Raw genomic sequence first — 15,736 nt, forward strand, 5'->3', positions numbered from 1 at the left:
TGGCTGGCCAAACCCCCTTAAGCATGGGCCCTTACCAATGTATTTCCCTGGTGGGTCCTTCATGCCCCAGGCCGACACAGGTTCTGCTAATATACCAGGGGTCCTTTAAAGGGGGATTCCAATCACATATTTGAAGTCATTTCTCCGCCACAACAGCCTCACTTGTGAGTCACGGCACTGGCTGTGTCATATGCCGATCTATTTTGGTATTTAGAATGTCGTTAAATGCTTGGTGAGAACAGACATGTACTTACCACACAGGCTTCTCCAGACCCAGACTAAGAGCAGCGCTATTCAGCAAACAGCAGAGCTGTGGCCTTAAATTTGTTCTAGATTATTAATAACATATTTTCCTTAGCTTTACGTGATGATCGGCACCAATAGTACATGGCGCCTATACTGTCACAAAGCCATATAATAAACCTCCACCTACAGTGTGACCCTTGAATGAGAACACATTTTCCATTGGCATAGAAACAGATTTACTTTCCTGACACAGTGATGTCCTATGCATTCAAAACAACATATCGGCCAGATCGTCCGGTGTGTACAGACTATCTGCGCGCTCCCGCGGTCGCATGCGATATCGTCCGGTCGGCCGTACAACCAGAGGTAATGATAGACGGAATGAGGGGTCATGCAGTCGTTCATTACATCGCCCAATTTGTACCCATGGTACGATATGTCTGCCTGTCGGGCCGACATATTGTCCTGGTACACATTGCCAAGTGTGCACACAGGCTAAGAATCCCGGGTTGGAGTTTGTGTCCCTGCAGGTGTTTTTTTTATACATTGCCAAGATAATGAATTACTTACTGTATTGCTGTAATAATGTATGCGCCAATAAGAAATTCTAACTATCGAGGTTAAATTGCGATTGTAGGTAAATATACCCTATAAAAGGAGCACTTACCTGGAATTCATTATTACTCAATAGAGTGCATCTAACCCAGTGTTGCACAACATGCCACTATCACTTTGTTTCTGGGTAAGGACCTGGCGCGCGTAATCCGAATGCATGGCATTACGCTGCGTCAGTGGGGACTGACGCGGAGGGTTCCGGAGAATCGCTGTTTGGTAAAATAGGCAAACTTTGGTCAAAGACCAAGGCATATATTTTTGATACCTGCTGCAGTCATTCCCTATGTAGGTACATTATGGGGAGGATTGAAATTTGTGGACATCCCACGAGAATTGCTGCAAATTCCACTAATTTAATTTTGGCAAACATGCCCCAGTTGTTTTTTTTTTTTAGGTTTTTTTTTTTTAAATACTGTTGAATTTACAATCCTGTTTCAGTCATTGATTATGTTGGGTACACAGACACTGGCCGATATATTGGCCGATCAATTGATCGGCCAATATATCTTGCCCCCGTCGGCCAGTGTGTACAGATGATATGTCTGAGAACAACGTCGATCACAGACATATCGCAGTGGCTGTGCTGCACATATCTGTCCATCGGCACGGTGTACAGGCGATCGGCCAATCGCCCATACACAGGGGTGCAGAGGGGGGGGGGCGCGAGCGGGTACTACTAACCTGGGTCCGGCACAGCTCCCCATCCACAGCAGCCCAGCACAATGCTGCTGTGTGCTGGGCTGCACTGGGAGACTGACCGAGGTTGCTAAAGCAGCAGCCCGAGCAGTCTCCTATGCCAAAGGGGGGAGCAATCACCCTGATCACCCCCCACTGGCTGTGTCACAGATGTTTTTTTCCCCGTTGGGTAGTGGCCACACCTTCCGCAATTAGGCCACGCCCCCTACCTGCCCCCAGTTCGGCCCGAGCCGCTGCAGCATGCAGATGATGGTCGGTCAGTGTGTATGAACGACTATCATCGCTAGATCTGCAGATATATCTGTAAGATGTGTACCCAAAAAGGCAGGAACATGTCTGTATTGTAAACATTACTTTTTAACATACATGTTTTGTTTAACTTTAGTACTTTAAGGTTTATAGTCTAGCAGTAGATTTTATGTGCATCCGCCTTTCAAAGTATGATAGACTTAAGTCTTAAGGGGCCTATCCATTAGCAGATAAATTGGAACGATGAACGATTTATCGTTCAGTCGTTCAATTTATCTGAACGATAAAAATGCGCACTCCCACGGCCGAAAAATTGGGTCTTTTGCCTCTCCAACTTGTTGGTCAATTATCGTTTATCGCTGATAGATATTAGAAATATCTGTCGCGGTAAACGACGAACGACGAACAATTTTTTATAATGAAAATGAATAGAAACATAAAAAAAAAAATCCACTCCCAGAATGATGTTATGCAATATCGTTCGTCGTTCGCAAAAATCTGTCATGTACATGACAGATATCTGTCACCGCAGCCCCAGGAATTTTCAAAAGGTAAATCTTTTGTCTTTTGTCTGTCAGAAAGATCTGCTAATGGATAGGCCCCTTAACAGAATAGTGTGTTTGCTCATTACATACAGTATGCCATACAGGATGCGTGCGTTCTAACAAGGCCTATGTGACGATCACAGATAACAATCAGCCACAGGATGTGTCGCTGTTTCTCATTCGCCAGGCAGAAGAGACGGATCAGTACCTGTAGAGTCATTAAGACTGAAGGAAATTCGTACGGGTTTATCAGCAGGAACTCTTGCTGTGGTGATCATGTGGACACAATGGCTTCAACCACCTTATCTGGAATAATACTGAAAAGAGAATAATAAAAGACAAACAATTGGTAATGCAGAAAGAAAAACTCATTTTGACACATTGCAATAGAAAAGCGCGACGATATGCATCAACTAGAGATCATAGAAGATTTTCTCCACGAGATGTACATGAGAATCTAATAGTATTCGCAAACTAAGATAAGAATTATTTATAGGATGTTCTGTGCATTGCGTGTTTTACAAGATAAAAGTTACATTTCTGACGTTGGTATACGATTCATTTGTTATGTTTGAAAAGCTGTATATGATTTTTTTTATCTAAGTACTAAAGTGCATGCTATTTTTTTTTGTAAGTACACACAACAGACAGTGGGAGCAGGGGAACAGCATGTTGTAAGCTAAACAAATGTTCATGGCAATCTATTCTATATACTCCTGCACAAACGACAGTAGTAACTTCACAAATGCTGGGTGCACACTTACACGGCGCATCGGTCAGCAGACCAATCCTCCGTCCCAGCGGCCGATTGGTGAGCTATACATACTTACCAATTGGCTGCTCAAAATGTCTGGCCTGACATTACAGCTGGGAGGGCATTTAAATTTGGCCGCCCAGTTGTGATACGGTCCCAGCAGCCGGAGTTTGGGCGGTGAGAGGGGGTGGCATGTACACACATGCACCTATATATCTTTCAGGTATATCGGCATTGGCTGAGCTGCATGGCTGATCTGACATATCAGGTGAACACACACCACTGATGCACTCGCAATATATCGTTTGTGGATCGATCGAACGATATATTGACAAGTGTGTACCCAACATAAGGCACTTTATATGCAGAGGACGCAGCCTAACACTTGGAACCACTGACAAATGGACAATATTGTCATTCAATGTGCAGAATCAGGTTAAATAGGCCACATCCCCAATCTACAGATCCAATCGAATCCCGCCTTCATCCACCCGGAAATGTCCAGTTTGGGAAATTGGGACAGTCCTGTCAAAATCAGAAGAGTTTGGAGGTACGCTGAGGCACTGGCACAGACTCCTTGTCAATAATAGTCTGTACTTTTATAATGTTTCAGATCACAATATGTCCTTGCTGGGCACTGCCATTGGTAAAGAGGTTTAGGGGCAGTTTCACAGTGAGTTTGTACAGCGTTTCTAGCGCTAATTCTCACTGTATTTGCCTAAGAAGCGAATGCACACATATGCGCCTATGCAGACCGCATGTCTCAAACTTACAGTATGACTGGAACAGCCAGCTCTACACAGCCCCTTAGTCTGGACATAAAAGTCTAAGTTGCATATTATTTATCAACAAATATATGCGGGATATCCCCTGAAAATAACCTTTTTTGTACATTTTAGTAGGGGTGTGCACCGGCCACTTTTCGTGTTTTGTGTTTTGGTTTTGGATCTGGATCTTTCTTCGTGTTTTGGATCTGGATTGGTTTTGCCAAAACCACCCTTCCGTGTTCTGGGTTCTGGGTTTTGTGTTTTGGATCTGTATTTTTTTTAAAAAAAGCATAAAAACAGCTAAAATCACAGAATTTGTAGGTTTTTCTGCTCCTATGCTATTATTAACCTCAATAACCTTAATTTCCACTCATTTCCAGTCTATTCTGAACACCTCACACCTCACAATAGTGTTTTTATGTCCAAAACCAACATTGCACCGAGGTAGCTGGATGACTATGCTAAGCGACACGAGTGGGCGGCACAAACACGTGACCCATCTAGGCGTGAAACTGCAGTGGCAGACAGGATGGCAGTTTGAAAAACTAGGCCCCAAACTGTACATAATGCAAAGAAAAAAAAGAGGTGCAAGATGGAATTGTCCTTGGGCCCTCCCACCCACCCTTATGTTGTATAAACAGGACATGCACACTTTAACAAACCAATCATTTCAGCGCCAGGGTCTGCCACACAACTGTGGCTGAAATGATTGGTTCGTTTGGGCCCCCACAAAACAAGCTGGCAATTAATGTGTCCCTGCACAAACTGGCTCTATGGAGGCAAGATGTCATCCTCATCCTCCTCATCCACCGATTCCTCACCCTCTTCAGTGTGTACATCCTCATCCTCACAAAGTATTAACTCGTCCCCACTTGAATCCACCACCACAGGTCCCTCTGTACCTTCTGGAGGCTGGTCTCCCTGGAAGAGCTGATAATTCATTTTGATGAACATCATCTTCTCCACATTCTGTGGAAGCAACCTCCTACGCCTTTCGCTGACAAGGTTCCCGGCTGCACTAAACACTCTTTCGGAGTACACACTGGAGGGGGGGCAACTCAGGTAAAATAGAGCCAGTTTGTACAGGGGCCTCCAAATTGCCTCTTTTTCCTGCCAGTACAGGTATGGACTGTCTGACATGCCTACTTGGATGCTGTCACCGATGTAATCCTCCACCATTCTGTCAATGGTGACAGTATCATATGCAGTGACAGTAGACATGTCAGAAATTGTTGCCAGGTCCTTCAGTCCGGACCAGATGTCCAAACTTGGTCCTGCCTGCCCTGCATCACCGCCAGCGGGTTGCTTAGGATACCTAAGTTTTTTCCTGGCAGCCCCAGTTGCAGGAGAAAATGAAGAAGGAGCCGTTGACGTGTCACGTTCCGCTTCAGCTGACAGTGTGTTCACCAGCAGGTCTTTGCACCTCTGCAGGCTTGTGTCGGCCGGAAAGAGAGACACCACATAGGCTTTAAACCTAGGATCGAGCACGGTGGCCAAAACGTAGTGGTCTGATTTCAACAGATTGACCACCCTGGAATCCTGGCAAAGCGAATGAAGGGCTTCATCCACAAGTCCCACATGCCGAGCGGAATCGCTCCGTCTTAGCTCCTCCTTCACTTTCTCCAGCTGCTTCTGCAAAAGCCTGATGAGGGGAATGACCTGACTCAAGCTGGCAGTGTCTGAACTGACTTCACGTGTGGCAAGTTCGAAGGGCTGGAGAACCTTGCACAACACGGAAATCATTCTCCACTGCGCTTGAGTCAGGTGCATACCCCCTCCTTTGCCTATGTCATAGGTGGATGTATAGGCTTGTATGGCCTTTTGCTGCTCCTCCATCCTCTGAAGCATATAGAGGGTTGAGTTCCACCGCGTCACAACCTCTTGCTTCAGGTGATGGCGGGGCAGGTTCAAGAGTGTTTGCTGGCGCTCCAGTCTTCGGCACGCAGTCGCTGAATGGCGAAAGTGGCCAGAAATTTTTCGGGCCACCCAAAGCGTCTCCTGCACGCCCCTGTCGCTTTTCAGAAAATTCTGCACCACCAAGTTTATTGTGTGAGCAAAACATGGGACGTGCTGGAATTTGCCCAGATGTAATGCCCGCACAATATTGGTGGCGTTGTCAGATATCACAAATCCCCAGGAGAGTCTAAGTGGGGTAAGCCACTGGGCGATGATTTCCCTCAGTTTCTCTAAGAGGTTGTCGGCGGTGTGCCTCTTACTGAAACCGGTGATACACAGCGTAGCCTGCCTTGTAACGAGCTGGCATTTCTGAGATGCTGCTACTGGTGATGCTGCTGCTGTTGCTGCGTAAGGTGATACATCTACCCAGTGGGCTGTCACAGTCATATAGTCCTTAGTCTGCCCTGTTCCACTTGTCCACATGTCCGTGGTTAAGTGGACATTGTGTACAACGGCATTTTTCAGGACACTGAGGACACTTTTTCTGACGTTTCTGTACAGTCTCGGTATCGCCTGCCTAGTGAAGTGGAATCTAGACGGGATTTGGAACCGGGGACACACTACCTCCATCAATTGTCTAAATCCCACTGCACTAATGGCGGATACCGGACGCACGTCTAACACCAACATAGCAGTCAAGGCCTCAGTTATACGTTTTGCTTCAGGATGACTGCTGTCGTACTTCATCCTCCTCGCTAAGGACTGTTGGAGGGTCAATTGTTTAGTAAAAGTAGTGGTGTTCCTACTTCCTCTCTGGGATGATGAACGACTCCCAGCAGCAGCAACAGCAGCAGCGGCAGCAGTAGGCGTAGCAATGCAGGATCCTCCAGAGGAATCCCGGATAGGAGAGTCAGTCATGCCAGTGACATGGCCTGCAGGACTACTTCCGATCCTGACTAAGGAGGAAATTGACGAGGAGGGAGTTGACGGTGTGGTTTGCAGGCGCTTGGATACAACAGGACAACGGGATTTAGGTGTCCCTGGACTGCTTACGGTCTTAGCCAAAGTTTCTGAACTTGACAGTAACTTTTTATGAACGCGCTGCAGGTGCCGTATAAGGGAGGATGTTCCTAGGTGGTTGACGTCCCTACCCCTACTTATTTCACCTTTACATATGGTACATATGGCAAGACAGTTGTTGTCCGGATTTGGATAGAAATATTGCCAGACCAAAGAGGTGGAATGTTTGGTCTTCTGCCCAGGCATGACCGTGATGGGCTTTTTCATCCCACGGACAACAACTGTCTCCCCCGGAGCCTGATTTAAACAAACCACATCACCATCAGAATCCTCCTCGCCAACTTCCTCCTCAGCGCCAGCTACACCAGTATCCTCATCCTGTTGTACTTCAACAGTGACATCTTCAATTTGCATATCAGCAAGTGGACTGTGGGTGCTCCTTTCAGCACTTGCAGGGGGCGTGCAAATGGTGGAAAGAGCCACCTCTTCCCGTCCAGTGCTGGGAAGGTCAGGCATCGCAACCACCACCACACTTGGACTCTCCTTGGGGATTTGTGATATCTTCTTAGAAAGCACAGTTCTTCGCTGTGCTTTTGCCAGCTTAACTCTTTTGATTTTTTTAGTGGGAGGAGGGCTTCCATCGTCATGTGAAGCTGAACCACTAGTCATGAACATACTAGGGATCGACCTTAGCCGTTCCTTGCCACTCCGTGTCGTAAATGGCATATTGGCAAGTTTACGTTTCTCTTCAGCTGATTTAAATGTCTTTTTCAAGGTCATTTTCCTGAACTTTGCCATTTGGGATTGTATGTGCCCTCTACTATGACATTGGGCATCGGCCTTGGCAGACGACGTTGATGGCATGTTATCGTCTATGTCATGACTAGTGGCAGCAGCTTCAGCACTAGGAGGAAGTGGTTCTTGATCTTTCTCTATTTTATTTTTATCGGAGAAAGTTTGGTCCTCCATTTATGTTATATCGATTTGATATATACGTGCGGCTAAACACAGAAAATAATTTTTTTTTTGGTTTGGACTGGAGTGTACTTTGTGGGTTACAGCACCCTTTAACGGTCAAGCCAGCCGGCCCTTTACTTATGACACAGGCGCACGCTTGGCACTACTTTGTTGATGCACGTGCGGCTACTGCGCACACAATTCACAAACACAGAAAATAATTTTTTTTTGGTTTGGACTGGAGTGTACTTTTGGGGGTTACAGCACCCTTTAACGGTCAAGCCAGCCAGCCCTTTACTTATGACACAGGCGCACGCTTGGCACTACTTTGTTGATGCACGTGCGGCTACTGCGCACACAATTCACAAACACAGAAAATAATTTTTTTTTGGTTTGGACTGGAGTGTACTTTCGGGGGTTACAGCACCCTTTAATGGTCAAGCCAGCCGGCCCTTTACTTATGACACAGGCGCACGCTTGGCACTACTTTGTTGATGCACGTGCGGCTACTGCGCACACAATTCACAAACACAGAAAATAATTTTTTTTTGGTTTGGACTGGAGTGTACTTTTGGGGGTTACAGCACCCTTTAACGGTCAAGCCAGCCGGCCCTTTACTTATGACACAGGCGCACGCTTGGCACTACTTTGTTGATGCACGTGCGGCTACTGCGCACACAATTCACAAACACAGAAAATAATTTTTTTTTTGGTTTGGACTGGAGTGTACTTTCGGGGGTTACAGCACCCTTAACGGTCAAGCCAGCCGGCCCTTTACTTATGACACAGGTGCACGCTTGGCACTACTTTGTTGATGCACGTGCGGCTACTGCGCACACAATTCACAAACACAGAAAATAATTTTTTTTTTGGTTTGGACTGGAGTGTACTTTCGGGGGTTACAGCACCCTTAACGGTCAAGCCAGCCGGCCCTTTACTTATGACACAGGCGCACGCTTGGCACTACTTTGTTGATGCACGTGCGGCTACTGCGCACACAATTCACAAACACAGAAAATAATTTTTTTTTTGGTTTGGACTGGAGTGTACTTTCGGGGGTTACAGCACCCTTAACGGTCAAGCCAGCCGGCCCTTTACTTATGACAGAGGCGCACGCTTGGCACTACTTTGTTGATGCACGTGCGGCTACTGCGCACACAATTCACAAACACAGAAAATAATTTTTTTTTGGTTTGGACTGGAGTGTACTTTCGGGGGTTACAGCACCCTTTAACGGTCAAGCCAGCCGGCCCTTTACTTATGACACAGGCGCACGCTTGGCACTACTTTGTTGATGCACGTGCGGCTACTGCGCACACAATTCACAAACACAGAAAATATATTATTTTTTTAGCACTTGGGGGGAGCACCCCTGATGGACAGAGCACCCCCTGGACAACACTACAGCACTCCTTTAGGACTGGGACACTGCACAGGACTTTGGAGTGGACACAGCCCCTATGGAGAACTGACTGCACAACACAGTCCAGCCAGCCCCTATGGACTTTGAAGTAGTGGACACAGCCCCTATTAACAACAGCAGCACAGCACAACACAGCCAGCCCCTATGGACTTTGTAGTGGACAACAGCAGCACTACACTACACTACACTACACTACACTACACAGCCCTAACTCCCACCCTCCCTCTTCACTGTCCACAGCCGAGTGAGAAAATGGCGCCGACGCTGGTACCTTATATAGGATCCAAAACCCGCGAGACTCGGAAGGCGGGATGATGACGTTTTGCCTCGATTTCAGATCCGAGTCAGGCGGGAAAAGTCGAGCCTGACTCGGATCGGACTCGGATCGGGGGGGCTCGGGGGGGTTCGGATTTCAGAAATCCGAACCCGCTCACCCCTACATTTTAGGTACCATCCAGATGTATGCAAGGGGTACTGCAGCCAGTATCAGAGATATCTGCTGTGGCCCCCAATTTTCGACAGCAAAAGCAGAACAAATAGGTTTCTATGGGGGGACTGCTTAATTGCTGAATTTACATAGGATCCAATCAGGAGCGTAGTAAGAGAGAGGTGGCCCTTGTGCAGAGGGGCCACCTCTTCTCTCTGGCGGTGCCGCGGTGCAGTAGATTCTTGCCAGTATCTATTTTTCGCCTGTGCCATTTTCCCGGGGACAGCAGTACTATGCATGAGCGGTACTGGAAAATGGTCGCCGCAGAGCAGCACCCTGAAGACTACAGATAGGTAAGTATAATTCTATAAGGGTGCAGGGGCTCCAAGAGGGGGGGAGTGAGTACTAATTACCCGAGCACGGACTTGCTGGATGGGCCCGGGTGCGATTCTGCCCCCTGCCTCCCAGCTTCCTCTTACTTGTCAGCAGAGCAGCCCAGCACATGCTGCCGTGTGCTGGGCTGCAAAGGGAGACTGCTTACTGCTGCAGAGCAGCTGCAGTCTCCTCTGCCTGTATGGGGGAGGTGATCTTCTTGGTCGCGCCCCCCTTGATTTGCATGGGGCTGAGGGGCTCACAGCGTTCCCCTCCCCAGCGCTCAGCATCACCGCTAGGTTTTTTATTCTTTAGGGGGCGTGGCCATGCCTCCCGCTATTAGGCCATGCCCCCTTCACCCGGGCCTGGGCCGGCATTTAACAGCCCTGTAGTGATCACTTGACTTCTAACACACTACAGGGATGAGTACCTATCGCAGCCCATGTCACTGTATATATTATTTAATACATTTGGGCAATATTTAATTTCTTACTGCCCCGATATGCGCGAATATGAAATCATTAAAAAATATACCAATAAAGGCCCCCATATACGGCACGATGTAGGTGTTATATCGTGCCGTGTATGGGCACGATATCATACCTGATATTGTGCTGCGCGCTCCCACGGGGTTGTACATCAATCCCCAGATCTTCCAGCAAAACCATCTGATCTGGGATGCGATGTACGATCCCATTCAGATGAAGGAGGGGGAAGTCGGCATATCGTGCGGTCTGCAGGGACGGCACGATTGCCGGCGGTGACAACACGATCCGTCTGCCGTCTGACCCCTGCCCGGTGGTTGGAATCCCGACACCAGGAGTCCGGCAGAGGAGGAAATTCCGATAATCGAAGGTAAGTATTAGCTAACCTATTTCTAACCCCCTAACCCTCCTTTAGGGTGCCTAACCCTAACCTTCCACCCAAGTGCCTAACGCTAATCCCCCCTCTAAGTGCCTAAACCTAACCCCCCCTTCCCCACTGCCTAAACCCCTGGGAGGGGGTGCCTAACCCTAAGTCCCCCCCGTGGGTGCCTAACCCTAACCCTCCCTTCCCCTAGCCTAACCCTAACCTCCCGGGGGGGTACCTAACCCTAAGTCCCCCCCGGGAGCCCTAAACCTAACCTTCTCCCCCCCCGCAGCTGTCCGCAGTGGCGCCCGGCATCCCTTCGAATGGGATGCCGGGCGCCGGTCTCCCGGCGTCGGTAAAATGACAGGCGTCTAGATTTAGACGCCTGTCATTTAACCCTCGCCAGGATAAAGCAGTCAGGAAGCCGCCTGTCGGGATTAGGTCCGCCGGCTTCCCAACTGCATACCGATTTATCAAATCTTGTAGTGAGGTAAAGTGGATAAGTTACCCATAGTAACCAATCAACTTCTGTCATTTTTCTAGCAGTCTGTAAAATGAGAGATAGGGGATATATTTACTAAAGTGCGGGTTTTTAGAAGTTGAGAAGTTGCCCATAGCAACCAATCAGATTCTACTTAACATTTATCTAGCACCTTCTAAAAGAGAATAGCTAGAATCTGATTGGTTGCTATGGGCAACATCTCCACTTGCTAAAGTGCGGGTTTTAAGAAGTGGACCTGTTGCCCGTAGCAACCAATCAGATTCTAGCTATTCTCTTCTAGAAGGTGCTAGATTAGTGTTGGCTAACCTTGACACTCCAGCTGTTGTGGAACTATATATCCCAGCATGCCCTGCCACAGTTTTAGCATGCCCTAATAGCAAAACTGTAGCAGTGCATGCTGGGTTATGTAGTTCCATAACAGCTGGAGTGTCAAGGTTAGCCAACACTGTGCTAGATTAATGTTAAGTAGAATCTGATTGGTCGCTATGGGCAACTTCTCAAAACCTGTACTTTAGTAAATATACCCCTTACAGTCTGATAGGTTGGTTGTTTATGTCTCTCCACTTTAGAATAAAGCTGCATACACACACAAACGATTTTGTAAATGAACGATTTTATTAAACGATTTTCGTTAAAGGGAAAAATGAACGAAAATCGTTTGCTAAAATCGTTCATTTACTAAATGTAATGAACGATTTTTTGAACTACAAACGATTTTTGCATATTCCCTTAATGAAAATCGTTGAGTTGGTCAGTCTGACTGAACTACAAACTACAAACGTGAACGCTCATGAACGATAATCGTTCATCATTTTAACTTAGAAAGTGAACGATTTTTTCAACGATGAACGATAATCGATATTCTTTATGTATAATCGTTCAAAAAATCGTTGTGTGTGTACATTACTCTTTTCCAACATTTGATAAAGCTCCCCCAGTGTTCTCCATCTAACAGCACTGTATTACAGATTAACACTGGCAAAATCTACAGAAACGTCTCCACATGGAGGTCCTCAGTTACTGGAAGCAGATATTATAGAAAGGATCTCACACTGTCAGGTCGGTGAAATGATCCAGTCAAATACATTAATTCATCAGTGTGGGGAAATCCAGAATCTATGACATGCTGAGACAACTTGAGGGCCAGACTCCAGAAATCCTGACCTATGGCCAACAATGACCTTTCCATTGCAATTAACCTATTTATAAAATTTCACAATGGTCATTGGTTGGATGGCCACCATTGGCACAGGTGATAGTTACTAACAGTGGGTGCCAAGTATAGACCAAAGTGCAACATATTTTTACTTCTGAGCATTACCGAGGCTAATTCCCTATATAAATCCCCCAAAATGTTACTCTCTAGCTTGTTTAATGGTCTTTATTCTGGGCAATTATTACACTTTAGTTTATGACGGTGTCACATTTAAGTCTTTAACATGACAAGTTATAAGGATTTCCAAGACCTAAACACTGGTCTGAAATCTTCAGAGTACAGTTTACACCTGAGTGATCGAGGAGCCTAATCTATGTATCACGGCAAAAATTAAGCAATTGTGATTACAATGACAATTTCCATTAATTTCTACAAAACATTTGCATCAATGGGCTCGATTCTATTCTGCGCGACGTGAATAGCTCCGGGAATCAGCTCCCGGAGCTATTCAATACACCGCACAGAATAGAATCTCCGGGGATGCGAGCAGAAATCCGACAAAAGTCCCGGCGCAAGGCTGTATTTTGCCCATCACGCCTGGAAAACTGGTCGGGGAATGCCCGTTCTCGCGCCTTAAACAGGGTGTTTAGGCAGCGAGAATGGGCATTCTCCAACTAAACACCGCGCACAATTGAATAGCTCCGGGAGCTATCTCCCGACGCTATTTACATCGCGGTAATTGAATCGAGCTCAATATATCCAGAAAATGTTTCACTGATACACACAAAGCAATATCCGGCTGAGCACATTACCGATTTTTACGGTAGGCAACCCTCACTAATTTTTCCTACGCACCACTATGAGGTGTTAACATAAATGAGCCAAGGCACTGGCCGCGTAGTGCCATCACCCGCCCCGTTCCGGAGGCCCTCCGCGCACATTGCACTGAATTGCATTCCCTCCATAAAGTAGCCTGGCCTGGCTATGCACCTGACGTCACCACTGTCAGTGGGAGTACCATCACTGGTGCAGCTATGACACGTAACGGGATGTAGTTCAAATCCCGGCGGTCGGATGTCGGCGCTCAGAATATGTACAGGCCTCTCTTGAATCCCACAACATTTTTTTTTTTTAAGTTGATGAGCCGCAGACAAATGATCTGTTGCAGGTGCAGTAACATTATTCTTCTATAAATCAATGCCTAATATTTATTCTACAATTTATAGCACTCATTCGTTCATCGAGGCGGCAGATTGCAGACTTAGATTTACAATTCCGTATTTAAAATAATAAAATAAATTTAAAAGAAACACAACTCCATTGTACAGTATACAAAAAAAACAAAAAACCTCCTGATTGTATAAATGCTTATTTACGTCTCTGTCTTCCAGCGGTAACAAGTCGTTTCTTGAAAAAAAAAAACTCTGGGAAAGGGCTCAGCTATTATTCATAGCTTTGAATGAAAAAGAGAATTATGACCCAATTTGCCTGCTGTCAGGCTTGTAAACACACAGCCTGTATGTGTCTAATTCCAATCGCTTTTTAATACACTGAATGTCTCCCTTATCAAACGCAGTGTGTTATCTGGTGTTGCCCTTATTTGTATGTATTGGAAGGCAGAGCAACCAGACGATGATCTTAATCTGGATTTCCTTGCAATTGCCTTTGTTTTCCAGGCACACATTGATTGCAGCCATAGTGTATAGGGGCTGGGGTTCCTGGGAGCCTACAGCCTGGCACTCAGCACTACAGCCAGCTGCCTTGTTTGCAAAATCTGTGTATCATAGCAGCACAGATTAAAGCGATGTTAGAGCCTCAACTCTCCAGTCCAGTGTCCACACCTGTCGCCTTACCTCACTCTCAGCCGAGCGTGTCTGCACTTCAGTAATCCTAGGTCAGCCACTTCCTTGGCTGGTCCTTGTCTTTATGGAGGAAGGAGTCAATAATACAGGCAAAAGCCTGCACCTGCTGCATAGCAACACTGACAGCGAATGAACGGCTGGGAACAGCTGTCAGCGCGGGCAGGCTACCTGCAAGGCTAGCTGGCTCTGCTTTTTATAAAAAAAGAAAAATCACTGTCTTTTTCCGTCTCTATCCCCTTATCCTACTTTCCGTTCCTTCTCGTGGCTCAGTATGTTGTCATGCTCCAGGGGGGGAACGACAAAAAATAATAATCATAGAGAAAAAAAAAAATACGCCTGCCACAGTCTTTAAAAAAAAAAAAAAAAAGTGACAAACCAACGGGAGTTCAAGGCTTTTAATTCATTAGTCCCGGCGAACTTAAAATACAAACAGTCTTACTTCACTGGGCAGGAATGTTTTCAGCATGATCCAATTTGTGCCTGTGTCTATTCCAGCGAGCTGGCAGGGAGACTGACTGCTGTCAGCAGAACTGTCTAGGGTTGCAGTCACTGAGAGAGATGACATAGCCGACTTGGACCGGCTGCAGAAAGGTTATCAAGAAGGACCAAGTGCCAACCACACTGATTCAGAGACAGACGCTAATGCAATTTTCACGCAGATGCAGCGAGTAGTTGCCATTGCGTATGCGCCGCATGTGCGCAGCGGTCGCATTGCGATTACGGACGCACGCAGAGGATCCCATCACAAAGTGACTGACAGGTTGTCGGCGTCTTGGGGTGGTAACGAGGAGTAGTCAGAAAAAAACGCAGGCGTGCCTGTCCGTTTCTCTGCCACTGCGATTGCATACGCAGCATTGGGTTTCAGAAGAGCTCCCAAGACCTGCCGCGAGGGTAAGATGAGCGCCGATATGTGCGTCGATGTTACCGATATTCACATGGGCAGGCTTGCCTACCCTCCCGATTTGGCCGGGAGCCTCCCGATTTTCGGAAGGAGGGAGCTGAATGTCGGCAAGTATGTGGGTATGCGTCGTCACCTGCAGGCAAGAAGGCAGTAATGGGAGTCTTTATGCTCGGGTGATCTTTGCTAACATTAGCATATTATCGCTGCTGTGTTGTGTATGAAATCGCGGCGGCGATCGCATTAGTGTCCATCTCTGAATCAGGCCCACAGTTGTCATATGAAGAACTGCCCCCCCTTCCATAGTTTGGTACAATGCCTACAAGATGGGAAAAGATGGTGTGGGGGGGGGGGGGTATATTTACTAAAGTACGGGTTTTATAGAAGTGGTGATGTTGCCAATAGCAACCAATCAGATTCTACTCAACATTTATCTAGCACCTCCTGGAAGATAATAGCTAGAATCTGATTGGTGGCTATGGGCAACGTCTCCACTTCTAAA

General features: G+C 46.8%; 1 protein-coding gene across 1 annotated transcript in view; it reads right to left on the reverse strand.

Moving 5' to 3' along the window:
- Positions 1–14,807, reverse strand: part of MAP3K7CL (MAP3K7 C-terminal like) — a 70,199-nt gene extending 55,392 nt beyond the window's left edge. Inside the window, exons 1-2 of the mRNA XM_088481699.1 lie at positions 14,328–14,807; positions 2,560–2,668 (exon numbers count right to left, since the gene is read on the reverse strand). Coding sequence (XP_088337825.1) covers positions 2,560–2,629 — 70 coding nt within the window. The 5' untranslated portion in view covers positions 2,630–2,668; positions 14,328–14,807. The remainder of the gene's footprint in view (positions 1–2,559; positions 2,669–14,327) is intronic.
- Between the last annotated feature and the right edge of the window lie 929 nt (positions 14,808–15,736).

The sequence above is a fragment of the Taudactylus pleione genome, unplaced genomic scaffold (assembly GCF_031769625.1).
Source record: "Taudactylus pleione unplaced genomic scaffold, aTauple2 ptg000276l, whole genome shotgun sequence".
NCBI lineage: Eukaryota > Metazoa > Chordata > Amphibia > Anura > Myobatrachidae > Taudactylus > Taudactylus pleione.